This window comes from Rutidosis leptorrhynchoides, chromosome 5, assembly GCF_046630445.1.
Source record: "Rutidosis leptorrhynchoides isolate AG116_Rl617_1_P2 chromosome 5, CSIRO_AGI_Rlap_v1, whole genome shotgun sequence".
NCBI classification, from domain to species: Eukaryota; Viridiplantae; Streptophyta; class Magnoliopsida; order Asterales; family Asteraceae; genus Rutidosis; species Rutidosis leptorrhynchoides.
The window spans coordinates 355361784-355380300 of record NC_092337.1 but is presented as its reverse complement, the minus strand read 5'-3'; the positions used below and the strand labels follow the sequence as shown (position 1 = coordinate 355380300).

Here is an 18517-nt window from a genome sequence, read left to right as displayed (position 1 = left end):
TTATTATTAAGTCAAGTATAGTTGAATATATTATGAAATGGTATGCATGCCGTCAACTTTCGATGAAATGAAAGATTGTCTTTTCAAAAACGAATGCAATGTTTGTAAAATGTATCATATAGAGGTCAAGTACCTCGCGATGTAATCAACTATTGTGAATCGTTTGTAATCGATATGAACGGGGCATTTCATTGTTGTTGGTATTCTTTGGTATCTATAGTGCGTATGACGTTGATGTTCGAGGTACAGATTGTGATGTTGAAGTGTGAGATGTGGATGTTGTTGTTGGTGGTGATAATGGTACTGTTGGTGTTGCAGATGGTGGTACTGGTTATACTACTGGTGCTACTGCTGGTGTTTGTAACCTTTGCACCATATTCTCCAAAGCCACTACCCAAGCGCGAAGCTCGTTGACTTCTTCTATTACACCGGGATGATTGTTGGTCCGGACGAGCGGATGAATAAGATCTAGAATCTGAGATAGTATATAATCATGACGAGATACTCTGGAAATGAGAGAGAAGATGGTGTCTCGAACAGGTTCGCCGGTAAGTGCTTCAGGTTCTTCGCCAAGAGGGCAATGTGGTGGATGGAAGGGATCACCTTCTTCTTGTCTCCAGTGATTAAGTAGACTACGAACCCATCCCCAATTCATCCAGAATAGATGATGGCTAATTGGTTGATCCATTTCGGTCACACTACTTTCGGAGCTTGAGTGGAATTCCATATCGGAATTTGAGGGACTTGAACTAGTGGCGAATTCCATTTCGTACGATTGAATAAAGGATTTTTCGATATGAAATGATTTTCGGCTATCGGATGATATTCTAATTACACAGAATATCTATATATATAGAGCAAAAGATTTCGTAGATTACGGGGGAATTTACGGAATATGTCAGGCAAAGTTTACAATAACAGATACGCTAAGATATGAATTTTGTCTATACACTATCCATGCAATCAATGCAATAAGATGTTTCTAGACTAAGAATGATAAGCAGGTAATTTCTGACAAAAATGATAAGCAAAACTTTTGACATGCAGACACGGTCGAAGTCCAGACTCACTAATGCATCCTAACGACTATCAGTTAGACACACTAATGCAGACCTGGTTCGCTAAGACCACCGCTCTGATACCACATGAAGCGACCCGTCCTAATCTATAAGGACGAATACATTAACATATGGATACATTGCGAGGTATTTGACCTCTATATGGTACATTTTACAAACATTGCATTCTTTTTTTTTAAACAAACTTTCATTTACATCCAGAGTTGACAGGCATGCATACCATTTCATAATATCCAACCTATAAATGACCTAATCTGTCATTTACTTAATCATAATCTCTATTGAACTCAACGACTTGAATGCAACGTCTTTTGAAATATGCCATGAATGACTCCAAGTAATATCTTTAAAATGAGCAAATGCACAGGGGAAGATTTCTTTAATACCTGAGAATAAACATGCTTAAAAGTGTCAACCAAAAGGTTGGTGAGTTCATTAATTTATCGAAATCATTCATTTTCATCATTTTAATAGACCACAAAATTTTCATTTCCATTTCTCATAAATAAACATCCCATGCATAGGGATAAAAATCATTCATATGGATTGAACACCTGATAATCGACATTCACAAGATGCACATAAGAATATCCCCATCATTCCGGGACATCCATCGAACATGATATATATATTTCGAAGTATTAAAGCATCCGCAACCATGGATGGGGCTTGTTGGGCCCGATAGATCTATCTTTAGGATTCGCGTCAATTAGGGGCTCGGTTCCCTAATTCTTAGATTACCAGGCTAAAAGGGGCATATTCGGCTTCGATCCATTCAACCATATAATGTAGTTTCGATTACTTGTGTCAATTTCGTAAAATATTTATAAAAGCGCATGTATTCTCAGTCCCAAAAATATATATTGCAAAAGCATTTAAAAAGGGAGTAATGAAACTCACAATACTGTATTTCGTAGTAAAAATACATATGACATCATTGAACAAGTGCAAGGTTGGCCTCGGATTCACGAACCTATATTAAGTGTGTGTGTGCGTGTTTATATATATATATATATATATATATATATATATATATATATATATATATATATATATATATATATATATATTCATAGATTGGTCAATATCTGTCTAACAATTTAGGTCGGGTCATAGTATATCACAATCCTAATGCTCGAGATTATCATGCAAAAGTCAACAAAAGTCAACTTAACCCAAAATGACTTTCAAAATCTATGCATGATTATTATATAACTTAAATATAGTCGTTTTATATATTTAATATATTTAACAGATTTTATTAGAGTAATAAAATAATTCATTTATTAATAAATAAAATTTTATATTAAAATCTATATAATAAAAATATACTTTTATATATCTTAAGTAATAAAATTTATAAAGTTCATTTAATATCGTAAAAATATAATGATAGGTATTATTAATGTAATTATATTACATGTAGTAAAATATCTTTGTATCACATATTGATTTGATAAAATATTATCGATAATAACAATAATAAGTGAAAGTTGTATTATTTTGTAATAATAATTATTATTATTCTACTAATAAAAATAACAATATTTATATTTACTAATAATTATAAAAAAATGATAACTCTAATCATGACAATCTCAATAATAGCAATACTTTTTAATATTAACCGTAATAATAATATTTTATATAAAAATAATATTTCTATTCAAAATGATAATTTTTAAATAATAATAATACTAAAATGATAATAATAATGATATTTTATAATAACAATGATATTTCTATTAAAATGATAATTTTAGTAAAAATGATGGTTTTAATATTAGTGATACTTTTAATAATAATAATGACGATAAAAATAATAAATTGAAAGTTTTGATAAAAAAATATTAATTATTTTAATAATGGTAATAATAATAATAATAATAATAATAATAATAATAATAATAATATTATTATTATTATTATTATTATTATTATTATTATTGATTATTAAATAAAAATAATAATAACGACGTTAAAGATAACGATAACGATAACGATAACGATAATGATAACGATAACGATAACGATAATCATTTTAACAATAATACTTTAAAATTATAGATAATTCAATTGACGATATCTTTTAATCCGTTCATCAAAACCATACGATATCTAAATGAAAAGTTTATAGTTTTTCGCCAGCTTTCCAACGACATGCATATCATATACCTTATCTCAATCGCATATGTATCAAATTCATAATTTATCATAAGTTATCTAAAGACAAAATTAAACCTACAAGCATGCATAAACATATATACTCGAGCACTAGTCAGGGATACACTATCAATATATAAAAGTTAAGTTATGAGTGCTCACATATCAATATTGAGATTCAATATTGCAGGAAAGTACGTAGACGCAACGGAGATGATAAACACTAATTTGACTTCACGAGCATACCCTCGAATAATACCCATAATCTCCAAAGCTATAACCCATAATTTCCTTAGCTCTATCCCTCTCGAAAAATCCATTTTTGAAATCATGCGAGCAGAACCTCGTCGTAGTATTTTATGTATAATACTAATAATAATACTACTCCTAATAATAATAATAATACGATTAATATTAATAATATTAATATTAATAATAATAATAATAATAATAATAATAATAATAATAATAATAATAATAATATATAAATATGCGTTCAGAGAATGTAAGATGTATGTGTGTGTTTTGTGCCCGAGACTAGAATGCGTTTTATAGTATTTTGACATGTTCCAGCCCTCTATGCGATCGCATGGTTTTTGGGCATCATGGCCATACGATCGCATGGCCCTCTGATCCAGCTAACATACACTAATTCAAGGCTGCCGACACTCGTTTAATTTATTTAATTTATATAATTAATTATATATTATATTATATTTACGTGCATAGTTAAATTGTAATTTTAGTTCCAATGACTCGTACGTTGTAACTCGACTTACATCGCGGTTTCGGTTTCTCGAACGCGTTTTCGTACGATTAGAAAACTAGTACTTTTCATTACGCGACACGTACCTTTATTATTAACTAGACTTATAATATCGATAAACTATATCATGTAAAATATAACTTGTACGTTTGAGTGATATGGTCATTTGCTTTTATAATCCGATGTCTCGTTACATATATATATATATATATATATATATATATATATATATATATATATATATATATATATATATATATATATATATATATATATATATATATACACGTAATAGTTTATTTTAAATCAAGAAGTTTTACAATAAAATTAATACTATAATTTATCATATTGTAAAATATAGATATATATATTTTTCTTTCGAAACATAAATTTGAAATATTCATTTAATAATATAATATTTTAGTTTTCGAAACTAATTGTATTTCCAAGTTTATCCCATAAATTAAAAATCGTTTCGAAACTATCATTTAGTAAACTTTTATCTTTTCGAAATAAGAAGTATATTTGAAAAATTATAATACAAAGCTTTAATTAAGTTCTTCAAAATTCATTAACAAAATATCTTATCAAAACGTTTTGATAATAGAGTTCTTTCTATATTGAAATCGTTTTAGTAATAAATCAAATTAATATGATAACTTTTGTTTTCCAATACTAATATATATTTAAGAATCATTTTGTTAAAAGGTTAAAATAATGGAAATCGTTATTTCGTTTTTGGAACATAAAATTACATATAATAGTTTTTAAATTACTAAATATTGAAGCGTGAGATCAAGTCCAAAGGTTAATGAACGTACGAAATCATTTTAAGATAAAACGTCGATACTTATTCCCTAATTTATCCATATCCCATAACTTACTTTCACATTAAGTTAAATAGTCGACACATATATAGGACATCGAACAGGAATTCCACTAACCCTTGTCTAGTTCCGTTAATTGACACTTTGTCCTTACCCGAAGATCACTTTACCATTATTTCCGAATACTGTTAAAAAGAAAAAGTTTCCTAAATCAAAGTGGACCTCTCAACAGAGACTCGTAATCATATGACAATGTATCAGATAACTCAATCATTTGATATTATCTTTTAATCTCGTCGATAAATATATTAAACTTATATCGAAACAAATACGTTCATGTAAAGTATTATTCATTCAATACTTTGATAATGTTTCCAAATCATAAAATAGATCTCATAGTTTATATTCATATTAACTAAACCGTTAAATGTTTTATTAATATATCTCAATTTAATAATCACACATATGTATATATATATATATATATATATATATATATATATCTATTTACACATAAAAGTTCGTGAATCGTCGAGCATAGTCAATGGGTAATTGAATACATAAACATAGTTCAAAGTTTTTGAGATTTCAACATTACAGACTTTGATTATCGTGTCGGAATAATATAAAGATAAAGTTTAAATTTGGTCGGAAATTTCCGGGTTGTCACAAAAATCGTATTGTATGAATGAGGGGAAAACATGGGTGTTTAAAGGTGCTTGGGAATTTTTGAAAGAAAAATCGAAGTGGCTTACGCCTACTCCAGTTGGTGGAGCTGTTATTGGTAGAGGTTTGCGGGATGAGGATGAGGAAGACGCAGTCCACATTAGTGATATCACGGATGATCGTGCTAATGAAAAGCTTTTAGGTGATGATCCGATTCCAATGCCCATTGGTAGGAACCGAGCAAAGAAAGCGGCTAGGAGTTCCGTATCTTCCGATGTGACGACAAGCTCTAGTTCAACAAACTCTTCAAAATTTGAGGAGTTATGCGAACAAGTTAACGTGTACAAGAACGAACTTGTAAAGAAAAAGCTTCAACGAATAGACACAATCACCAAGGCGGAACGTATGAAAGTCGCACTCGAAGCAACAAAATTTATGTCGTCCTTGAACATCTCAAACATAGAGAACCCGAAGGAAAGGAAGCGTTGCATGAAGATGAAGAAGAACTTGCTCGAAGAGTACGACGACTTAATTCAGTTGTCGGATAAGGACGACGAGTAGTTCTAATATTTATATGATTGTATTTTTCAATTTTTAAGACTTTTTAAAAATAAAGTAAGTTTAAGAAATTTAGTTACTGTAATATTCTATTTTTAGGAATTTTTATTAAATGTAATTGTATTACTAATTTTAATTTTAGTGCATTTTATTGAATTAATTTATTTTTATAATTATAAAATTAAAATCTAATCTACATAATTAAATAAAATAAAAATAAAAATCATTTATATAATAAGAAAAACAAAAAAAAAAATATTTAAAATACCGACCATACCTCTCAAACACGCTATTCAACAGCACGTCACACATTATTTATCAATTTACCAGCACACATATCAAACACCTCACTCATACCCATCAACGCGTCACTTTTGCCGTCATAGTTAAAGATGATCTTAATCACGACCCAACATACCAATACAATTATACAAACATAAACTTGCCATCTAGTGATAAACTTCAACCAAACTATGACGGTTAACCATTATAAAATATAAAACCTCTTAAAGTAACGAGCTCAGTAACGTGATACTTCCGCAAACCTTTCTAACGACTTAGCATTCCACACAGGGGCGGAGACAAGGGGGAATGAGGGGTGCTCAGCCTCCTCCAAGGCTCAATCGAGACTGAAGTTTCATTTGTAATATTATGCACAAATAATTGTAAGCCACCCTTAAAGTCCAAATATCAGATATAATGTTATGGCTTGTTAATGTAGGTTTTTTTTTGTAATTATCCAATTAACAACTAAGCCACCCCATCTGTAAATTATAGCTTCGCCTCTGAGTTCACAAATGCATTAGTGATTTGATGGTGTCATTATGAAGGTGGAAATAGATTGATCATTGGGGCTTTTTTTTTTTTTGGGGGGGGGGGGGGGGGGGGGGGGGCCTCCATCTGATACTAAAAAAAGATGCTCCTTTAAATAAGGTCTAAATATTCTACTGGCTAGATTTGTTACTATGTACGGATGTGTTAGGCCACTCCCTATCGTGACTACACTATTCATCCTCTTAACCTTCCACATCAGCGCCACATCAACACCAACATCCTATAACTAACTCATAACTAAACCCTCCCTATCATGGCTAAAACAATACTCCTCTTAATATACAACGTACAAGCAATAAAGCATCAAGTCCAACAATAAAAAGTCACCGGGACCCACAATTCCTATAACTAACTAAACACATCCGTTAAATCCATGGTGAGTGCGGGTAACTAAGCCGTGCCTATGGTTCATTACGGGTAACTACGGGTAATGAGCGGGTAATGACGGATAACTAACCCATAGGGAGTGGTCTTAACATGTCATGGCATATACTTTTTTTTTTTTTTTTTTTTTTTTTGAAAAAAAAAACTCAACATATTACTACACAATCATCAAAATAATGATTGAGGCTAATGTGTTAAGATGAGTTACAATACTTGAAACAAGCATAAATGTCAATAAAGAATAAAGGTCAAATTGAAAATAGCATTTAAGCATCTCTAATCAAGATTTTCGGATTGAAATCCCAAACATAAGCTTGATGATCAAAATATAACTTGGAAGATGACGCCCAATGAAACACTTTCATCTTGATTATCCGCACCAAATAAGACCAACAAGTGAAGCGTGAGTTAAAAATGACGTCATTTCGAGCCTTCCAAATAGCCCATAAAGTGACCGGACCTATTAACATCTAAAACTTTGAGTGCCTAATACCAGTACGGAATACCAATAGGTCGAAAATTGAATCACCAGTCATGGCATATACTAGTATTTAAATTTCAATTTAATGCTACAATAGACTATTCGTAAACACGGCTTGTTGACCAAAAACACAACAAAACCCAGATTTTCTTTAATCTTGTGCACCAAATACTATTTTAAACATCCCCTGTTCAAAGATTATATTATTTTATTTTATTTAAATTAATCAAAGTTTGTTAATGGATTCCTGAGCATGACCAAATCCAAGAGCTTCCTTCGCAACATAATCAAACCATTCAATTTCAGTTCAAGTTCAAGTAAAGGTTAAATTACAATTCTTGATACAAATTCACCCTTGATTGCATCTTAGTGTCATTTGTGTACATGGGGTATTTGATTTCGATAAATTATTGTTATAAGATTTTGTTTTTGAATTGGTCATCAGAAAGTGAAAAAGGAGAAGAAGATTTGGGAAAGATTACTGTTCAAGATCAGAAAGTTTTCACTTTTGAAACCCTAGTTGCTGCAACCAGAAATTTTCATCCTGATAATAAGCTTGGTCAAGGGGGTTTTGGCCCTGTTTTCAAGGTTTCATTTCAATCTGAAAAACCAATTTTGTTTCGCCATTCATAATTGCTGATATTCTGAAATTTTACCATCTTTATTGTACAAAAGTTCAAAATTTTGGAAATATATAATTTATAAACCTAATACTTTTGTTATGGAAACAGTTTTTTTTTTTTTTGTGGGCAATTTACAACAACCTCACACATTACATATTTACATATTATATACACATTGTCTGAGGCTTGAACCCGAACCTATAGGACCTAGGTTCAGGGTAACACACATACTGGCTAGGAGCTGTTATTTTTAGTTGAAGACTATTTGATAGTAGTAAATTAAATCTATGGTTAAAAAATCTGTTTTGAACTTTTTACCTTTTACCATCAATCGTTAGTTTATCCAACTGAATAAGGTCAAATCCTAAGTGTAATATTTAGATATATAGATCAACAAGTAAATGGAACAAGGTGAAATTGTTTGGAGATAAAAGGAGTAAGCATTAAACCAATTTTAAGCAAATTTCTTTGCTAATTGATTTATGTGATAGATCAGCCTAAAGACCGAAAACGACTATACCACTCTAATTACCTACCAAGTGTGTTTTAATCTGCCTTGTTTCGTTGTTGTTTTTCTGTAAGTATACGTTTCTAATTTGAGTGCTTTCTTGCATGTTTTATTAATGTTCGGTGCTTGTTCGGAAACCAAACATATGGTTCAATATGCTAAATATATGAGATTTTAACCGTTTGGCTTTGTAGGGGAAGTTGGATAACAACGAAGAAATTGCTGTGAAGAAATTGGCGCACAACTCAAATCAGGGGAAACGGGAGTTTGTAAATGAGGCTAAATTACTAGCACGTGTACAACATCGTAACGTTGTGAGCTTGTTAGGGTATTGTGTGTCACCTGAGAAGCTCTTGGTCTATGAATATGTAGCTAACGAGAGTTTAGACAAGCTTCTTTTCAGTAAGCTCTCTTTTTCTTAAAATATGTGAACACTTTATTGTTTGTCTCCAGTCTCAAAACTTGATAGTTTAATTATATTTTTAGAGAACCTAAAACTATATGGATTTTGTTGAGGTAGAATCTGCAAGTCGTGATGAATTGGATTGGAGTCGTAGATACGATATAATTTCTGGTGTTGCACGAGGCTTGCTTTACCTTCATGAAGATGCGCATGATTGCATAATCCATAGAGATATAAAAGCTAGTAATATTTTATTAGACGAAAAATGGGTACCCAAGATTGCCGATTTTGGCATGGCCAAGTTATACCCTGAAGACCAAACGCACGTGCATACTCGTATAGCGGGTACCAAGTAAGTATTCATACAACTTAAATATTAGTTAACATTGATTAAAAAAATTTCAAGAATAATGTTTATTAACATGTTTTCCCTTTTCATTATAGTGGATATATGGCACCCGAGTATGTAATGCACGCTTATTTATCGGTCAAGGCGGACGTATATAGCTTTGGTGTGGTCGTTCTTGAGCTCATTAGCGGTCAAAAGAATTCTAGTTTCAACCTTGATCCCGAGTGCCAAAACCTTCTCGATTGGGTAAGTAGGAGTTGTTCACTATTTCAATTTTTGGTTTGATTCTCTATTTGATTTCTTTGGTAGCTACATTGAACTTAAGTGGATTCATATGAGTGAACTGGAAACCTAACCAAAAAAAAAAAAAAAAAACTGAATTTTTTTTTATGTAGAAAAAATGTCATAATGACGCACGATTAATCACTTTAATCCTGAAATATTCGTGGGATTTATTTCCTGAAAGCCGAATTGCCCCGGGGAAGGTTTTACCGACCCGTATTCAGGACCCAGGTCCGACCGCCTGCCCCTCGGGATGATATAAGGTTCGGATCCCTGTAATGTGGTTCAGGTTTCCTGCCCAAAAGCGCGTGCGTGCGTGGCAAATGAGATTATTCGATGCCAACAACTTGCCTTTCAAAAGCGAAAAAAAAATTAATCACTTTAATCCAATAGTATGTGGAGGATTGTCAATAATTTTTTAATGTTTTTTTAAACAAAGCAGCCATCAACAAACATGACTTATAAAAGCAGATAATCATGATAGACGAATAAGCTACGAATGTAGAATTGATGTAAGACATGGTCCTTGGTGACTCGGTCTGACTCTGTATCTAAGAATCGGTCAAACTTGGTCAAAGTCAGACTGAATCAATGTTTTAATATAGTTTGAAATTAGGGTTATGACTCCATTTTAATTTACTAATGCCACTATTTTGCCTCTAGCTCTCTCAATTTCGTGTTCTAAAGAACAATGTATATGTTCATAGCATATGTTAAAAACATACAATTTCAAACTTTATCAACTATATAAAAAAATCCAAATTAAATTACTCCCACTCAAGTAGTAATGTTTTAAATTATGTTTAGGGTTTCTGGATCAAAATTTCATATTGACTTACATTCGACTATATGTACAGGCATACAAGTTGTACAAGAAGGGCAAAGGGCTTGAAATATTGGAGTCAAGATTGGCCTCTACAGCTAACCCTGATCAAGTAGCCAGTTGTATAAAAATTGGACTATTATGCACCCAATTTGATCACCATCTACGGCCCACAATGAGCCGTGTGGTCCTGATGCTATCCAGGAGATCAGGCACACTTGATGAACCAACTCCACCAGGGCACCTGGGCTCGAGATACCGAAGGTCACGTGGGCCCGCCACATCATCTTCATCAGATGGGATGTCTGGTGGGTCCAATTCACAATTTAGGTCCACCTTCACTACCGCAACGGCCAGTGGGACCCTTAGTTCAACTGTACCTGCAAGTTCAACTTCAGGTCGTCAGCACCGAAATCGTGGTTCAAGTTCGTTATCGGATCCTTATGGTGGTCATAGTTCAACTGTACCCACAAGTTTAACGTCTGGTCGTCAGCACCGACATCGTGGTGGTTCGAGTTCGTTATCGGATCCTTATGGTAAAAGGCCAATGCGCGAATAGAATGTTCATAGTAGGAGATTATTATTTATTTTATTCTTTTGTACAAAAATTGACTAGTGTAGATTATTGTAGTGAATAGTAAGGTCTAATTTATTATGAACTCAAAATTCATAAAATTTACAGTGTACTTATATTGTAATATATAATATATAAATAAACTGATGATACATTAAACATGATACTAGTGGATATATATAAGCTATATTTACGCTCAATAATTTAATCCACCTTTTACGCTGTGTGTTGTTGTAATAAAAGTTTCTTTAAGGAGAGAAACTCGTTGCGCAACGAGTTTGTACCAAAAAAAGTGGAGATTCTTGTATGGCGAGCAATAAAGAAAAGAATCCCGGTTCGACTTGAGTTAGACAAGAGAGGCATTGACCTTCATAGTGTTCGATGCCCACTTTGTGACGACGACTTAGAATCCGTGGATCATGTCTTCATTTTTTGCAAATACGCTATCGAAATTTGGGATCGTGTTTTCAAGTGGTGGAACATGGGAAATTTCGCATGCTTCACAATTCAAGAACTTCTCCTTTGCGGTAATCTAAACAACTCGATGTCGGGCTTCAAGTTCAAACTATGGCAAGCAATAATCTGGATATGCGTGTATTTAGTTTGGAAAAACCGGAACAATATGGTATTTCAAGGCAAATCTTGGAATCCACCGGTAGCTCTAAACGAAATACAAGTATTATCCTTCGAGTGGATTTAGGGCAAAGCAAAATCAAAAGGAAAACTTCTTGATTGGAGTACATGGTTATCTAATTCATCCTTGTATTTAAAATCTTCATAGTATAGTATAGGATTGCGTTGCCATCTCGCAGCTCCTTTCTTTTTTCGTGTTGTCAATGTAACGCTCGTGTTGTTGTTTGGTTATCCAAAACTGTAAGGATACCAAACCTTTGTATCTTCATTTTCTTAATACAAAATTTGCCTTTCAAAAAAATAAAAAAAATAAAAAAAATAAAAATAAAAATATAATTATGACTAATGAAAACTCACCACCAGTGTTAAAATACGTCTAAGGGTGTGTTTGGATGAAACTAGCTGGAGCTGGAGCTTATAGCTGGAGCTGGAGCTGGAGCTTATGAGCTAGAGCTGGAGCTTATTTTTAAAGCTAGTAGCTGGAGCTTATTATTTTTTATAAGTGTTTGGTAAAGTAGCTGAAAGTTATTTTTTAGTTCATAGGGTGTGTTTGGTAGAGTAGCTTATGAGAGCTTATGAGAGCTTATAGGAGCTTGAGCTTATGATTTTAATAAGCTCCAAGTAATAAGCTTCGTTTGGAAGACATAAAAAGTAGAGCTTATGAAAAACATAAGCTCTAGAAAAATAAGCTACTTCTAGTAGCTTAAGAAAAAAAGTAAAGCTTATGAACTAGAAAATAAGCTCCAGCTAGTTTACCAAACACTTATAAAAAATAATAAGCTCCAGCTACCAACTTTAAAAATAAGCTCCAGCTCCAGCTCCAGTCCATAAGCTCCAACTCCAGCTATAAGCTCCAGCTCCAGCTCCAGCCAGTTTCATCCAAACACACCCATAAGCTCTATTTTTTTTCATAAGCTACTAGAAGTAGCTTATTTTTCTAGAGCTTATGATTTTCATAAGCTCTACTTTTTATGTATACCAAACAAAGCTTATTACTTGAAGCTTATTAAAATCATAAGCTCAAGCTTTCGTAAGCTCTCATAAGCTTCCATAAGCTATTGCGCCAAACACACCCTAAAAAAAGAACCTGAGAAGGTACTCAATGAGGAGCTGATACGTACGAAGTTACTTAATGATGATCACTATCAGAACTAGAAATTTATTATTTTCACCGGAAGTAAAATTAAACGTTCAAATTTTTTTCTTCCATTTTTCCATGAAAATACAATCTTTTTAGATTGGGGGGGGGGGGGGGGGGGGGGGGGATTTGGATGCTTTTGGACAATTTATGGAGACTTTTGGGACAAAATCAAATTTTAAACTTGAAAATTTTAAATTCACAGAGACCAAAATAAAAAAATCTATACTTTTAACACTGAAAATTTCAAATTCATTGGAGTCAAGTGTATGCCTCTATTTAGTTTCACCTATGATGATCAATTATTTACTAGAATTATGAATGCTTGGTCCATCCATCTTTTTAATTGTCCTAGACACATTTGATTCTGCATCAAATTTTGTTATGTACAAGTGCGATTATTCTTTTATCCTTCGTGGATATGGATCACAAAAAGTAACCAAGCGTTAGTTGCTAGTCACTTGGTCTCAATATAATTTGTCACAAATATATATTTTGCTTAGATTAATTTGTTTAATGTATTCGACAAAAGATTACTATTTGATTTAATCATTCAAATACATTTAAAACTTGAAAATTATCTTGTATCGTTCTCAGCTATATGCTTGTGTTGGTTTTAATTTTAACATAACAAGAATGATGAAAACTATATCTTGAGAGTTAGAACTTTCAATCACTGTTGCAAAACACCCCGTCTCGAGCCGTTGCGACGCCCGTTGCGACAGTTTGATGACTAGCCCGTCCCGTTTCGAAGAAAACCGTCTAATATGACAGTCAACGGTCAAAATTCGGGTCAAAGTTGAAAAAAATCAGTAAAGGCTCTCAAATTCCGAAAAGTCAGAAAGTCGGTAAAATCGGTTAAGTTTGTCGTATTTTAGTTTGAATTTTCTGTATTATATTAACGGTGATAGCGATTATCGGTACAAATTAGTCAATTAAAGTTTTTGGCTTTAAAATATGTACATATATATATATATGCATTTATATACATATATATGTAAAAGTAAACTTTGGTTAACGTCCGTCTCGACCCCCGTCTCGACCCGTCTCGAACATCTGTACCTTTTTAGTACCCGGCCGTCTCGACCCCGTCTCACATCTTTTGAAACCTTGCTTTCAATTGAGTGACGAGTTAGTAGAGAGGGTGCGAGCATTTTATTATAATAAGTGTTTTGGATTTTGGACTATCTATTTATTTATCTATTTATTTGTCAATATAAGAAATATACATTCGTGCTTCAAAAATGTGATCATGGCAGTTCTTATCGAGATTGAAGTGAAGTTGGAGAAACGAGAACAAGGACAATGTGACTCGGTTGATTAATTGTCCTTTTAGAATAGAAATTTGCTAACTTGGTTGTGAAAAATTTGCTAATCTGGTTAACGAGTTGCTTTTAAAGTCTAAAGTGCGGCCCGAAAATACGAAAGAATATGCTACTTTGATACTTACTAAATTTGTGAACGAACACGATATATTATTTGACCAAGTGATTCAACGCCCGAAAGTGAGACCTCTAAAATCAGATAGGAAAACGGAATAACATCAATCGCACAAGAGCTTTCAAAATTTGAGATTGTTGAACCATCTAAGTCGTAATCCATGTTCTGTGCATCTCAAATGAGCGATGAAGTGGGGGATACATTCTACATTAATTATGAAACACCCTAATGGATATAAATTGCTATTAAGAATGTTCAGAAGACTTTATGTTGTTTGATTAGTATATGTACCAATTGTTAGTGTTAGACATATTAGTTAGGCCTAAGTCCAATATGTGGGCTTGGGTTCATTAGGTTTTAGATGTGATTTAGGGTTCTTGTACTCTATAAATATCGTCTACTATTATCAATAATATTCAAGGAATATAAAAAAAAAGAAAAAAAAACTCTGTTGTTTTGCAGCGTTGAAGAAGATTATATGTAACACTCGAATTTCCAAAGGCAGGGTGGACCGCCGGTCTAGATTGGCCCGGCGGTCCAACCTCAGTTCAAAAGAAAAACAGGAGCAAACTGGACCGGCGGTCCAGATTGGCCCGACGGTCCAGCACAAGTTTTTTTTTGTCAACAGCTCAGAATTGGACCGTCGGTCCACGACGGGACTTTTGTTATTTTTGTAATTTTGTAAAATTGAAGAGGGTAATTTAGTCTTTTCACTTATGGACGGTTTTAAGTCCCAAGATCAGATCTTATCTTCATTTTCATCCTCATTCTCACCAACCAAACCCTAGAGAGAGAGAGGAGTTTCTAGAGAGAGGAAGCTTGAGTTAGTGATGGAAATGGTGATTTTTGCCCAAATTGTAAGCGGGTTTTGGTTCTCCTTGATGTTTCTTGTTACTAGCTCGATTTTGGAGTTGAGGTAAACCTTAGATTCGATTTAATTACTTTGATTTGGATTTGGGGTTAGGGTAGTTAGGGTTATAAACCCCATTTCTTGTGATTTTGGGGGTTTTTGGGTAAGATTCGTGTAAGTAAACCCAAATTGGTGACTTGGGGTTTTAATTGATGAAATTGTAAGTTTGGGTCTTGCATGTGTTGGTTCATACCTTAGAACACTTGTTCACTAGTGATTTTGGTGTTGTGTTGACTTGATTTTATGTGTAAACCCTAATTTAGATCAAAATGGGTTTCGTGTTGAAATTGGTAAAGTGTTCTTGATTTTTGGTGAATCAAGTATGTAAATACTTGGTTTAAGTGCTAATTGATGTTTTAAAAATATAATCACTAGCCGTTAGTGATTTTGGGCATTTTTATGACCTTGGTCAAAATGGGTAAATTGAATTGGGTCAAACTTGATGATGACACTAGTTTTGGTCAAAGAGATGTTAAACACTTTGGTTAAGTGTTGAATGCGGTTTTGAATGAAAGTAAACGTGGGAAGTGATTTTGGGTTAAAATTGGTATTTTGACCATAAAGTCAAACTTGGTCAACCATGAAACGGGTTTTTGTGTAAAATACGAGATAGTATGCGTTTAAAGGCTAAAGTTGTTGTATTTTGGTATTTCGGAAATGCGAGAACTAGTCTCGTTAGTTTGGACCTTCGGGTGTCATTAAATGTTTAAAAGTTGTACCTTGCACTTTAGGTGTCTAAATGGGCGGATTGTGGAGGTAGGTATAAACCCTTGGTTAAGGGTGTTGCGTCGAATTCTCTTGTAGAGAATGTATGTTGATTATGTGTATACCTATATGCGTAATATAGGTAAAAGGTTTGCTCGGTTTCGTTTGGAGGCGATTTACATACATGATTTGTGCGGGCGTTTCGAGGTGAGTGGAGTAATTATACGTATATGTATATGGCGTATTTATTTGTGAATGTTATGGTACGAACCATCGAGCCGGTAGTGCCATAACATGTATGTGACGAGTGTCAAAGTGTGAACCATTGAGCCGGTAGCACTATAAAATTATGATGTGAACCATCGAGCCGGTAGCATCAAGTGTGAACCACGAGCCGGTAGCACTATAAAACAAAGTGTGAACCATCGAGCCGGTAGCACTATAAAATTATGATGTGAACCATCGAGCCGGTAGCATCAAAGTGTGAACCACGAGCCGGTAGCACTATAAAACAAAGTGTGAATCATCGAGCCGGTAGCACTATAAAAGAGTATGACTTAAATGTGTATGGTGTGAACCATCGAGCCGGTAGCACCATAGCGTTTATGGTTAACCATATAGGGGTTTGTTGATTGTTTAGCATATTATATATATATATATATATATATATATATATATATATATATATATATATATATATATATATATATATATATATATATATATATATATATATATAGTGGTAGGATCAAGAGGGAAGTAACCATTCGGGGGGAAGCGGGGGGAAGCAAAACCTTTTTTTTCATTTTTTGAAAAAACTTTGTTCACGAACATTATAGATGAGATGAAAATATGAACATTTAATAGAGACACTTTGTGATAAATGTTTTTATTTTGGCGGGAAAACGCTCGAAGAAGTAATATATAACAATTATCGTGTTTTTCGAGCGTATTTTGAGGTTTTAGCTATTGGGGTTTAGATATTAGGGTTTAGATATTAGGGTTTATAGGGTTTAGAAATTAGGGTTTAGAAATTTAGGGTTTAGGTTTAGATTTAGGGTTTAGATTTAGGATTTAGATTGAGTTTTTAACACGAACGGTTTAGAGTTTAGGGTTTAGGGTTTAGGGTTTAGGGTTTAGGGTTTGGTGTTTTGGGTTTATGGAATAAACCCAAAATACCAAACCCTAAACCCTAAACTCTAAATCGGGCTAAATTTTACTTCACAAAACATGAAGAAAAAAAAACGTTCATATTCTTCACGGACAATATTATCTTGAATGTTATTTTTGTCGATCGTTTTCCCGCCTAAATAATAACATTCATCACGAAGTGTCTCTTCTAAATGTTCATATTTTCGTGTGATCTTGATGCTGGGAAAAAAAATTCAAAAAAAATGAAAAAAAATTTTTTGCTTCCCCCCGATTGGTTACTTCCCCATTGATCCTGCCCCTATATATATATATATATATATATATATATATATATATATATATATATTGTGTTGAGTATATGCTAATGCGGTTTTGTGATATTGTACAACTTGTTAGTAATACGAGTATGATGACATGCTATTTGAGTTACAAGTTTGTATGCGGTATTGTGTAAGTGGTTGCAAGTAAGTAGGTTATATATGTATATGTATAACTATTGCACTCACTAAGCTTTAGGTTACCCTCTCGTTGTTTACCTTTTTACAGGAATTGTGTTGTGAAGCTAGCTAGTTGATAGACTAGTTGCGTAGGAGCGCCTGGGCTCGATGGGGTAGCTTTCGGATATGGATGTAGATTGGGGATTTGGTAGATCCTCGGGATTATGCTCTTGGTACCGGGTTGGGCTATTGTGTCTTAACCGTGGTGTTTTGTAAATGTTTCGAGGTCGCATCGTTTGGTTGTGTCGAGTCAAACTTTGTATGTGAAATACTTTCTCGTAAGGATGTATGGTGTCATTTGTAAACCAAGAGTCGAGATAAAACGTTTAACGTGTTATTATGATAAATTGTATATGGATAACTATTTCGAAATGGTTTGTATACTTGGGTGTTATTGCGACCTAACTTATATAAAAAAAAATGTACTTCGTTTTTGGTTAAACGGATTGGGGTTGTTACAAGTGGTATCAGAGCATAGTCTAAGGGAATTAGGTGACCTTGGAATAGGTGCCTAGTCTTAGACTTATTGACGGTAGTGCGTTATTTACGGGACTTGTAGGAATACGGGTCGTATTGAGATTTGTTAGTGCCTTAGAGTAGGTGACTAACTAGGACTTGTGCTTGTCCAATGTGTGATTATGTGGGGCCTTATTTCGTGTGTAAATTAGTGCCTTAGATAGTGCCTAAGGTAAGTAGGCGAACTTGGACATTGTTTTAGTGAT

General features: G+C 33.3%; 1 protein-coding gene across 1 annotated transcript; it reads left to right on the top strand.

Annotated features, from left to right (window-relative positions):
- Nucleotides 1-7873: 7873 nt before the first annotated feature.
- LOC139847970 (cysteine-rich receptor-like protein kinase 43) lies at nucleotides 7874-11455 on the top strand. Its single transcript, XM_071837710.1, has 6 exons — nucleotides 7874-8081; nucleotides 8204-8346; nucleotides 9084-9291; nucleotides 9410-9644; nucleotides 9737-9887; nucleotides 10781-11455. The coding sequence occupies exons 1-6, from the start codon at nucleotides 8012-8014 to the stop codon at nucleotides 11303-11305; spliced, it is 1332 nt and encodes a 443-aa protein (XP_071693811.1). The 5' UTR covers nucleotides 7874-8011; the 3' UTR covers nucleotides 11306-11455.
- The last annotated feature ends 7062 nt before the right edge of the window (nucleotides 11456-18517 follow it).

Bases quoted from the DNA above. Each gene is read 5' to 3' on its own strand.
- LOC139847970 (XM_071837710.1), top strand. From the start codon at position 8,012: ATGACCAAATCCAAGAGCTTCCTTCGCAACATAATCAAACCATTCAAT. The intron at 8,082-8,203 runs GTTAAATTACAA...ATTGGTCATCAG, and splicing joins CAGTTCAAGTTCAAGTAAAG to AAAGTGAAAAAGGAGAAGAA. The intron at 9,292-9,409 runs GTAAGCTCTCTT...TTGTTGAGGTAG, and splicing joins TTTAGACAAGCTTCTTTTCA to AATCTGCAAGTCGTGATGAA.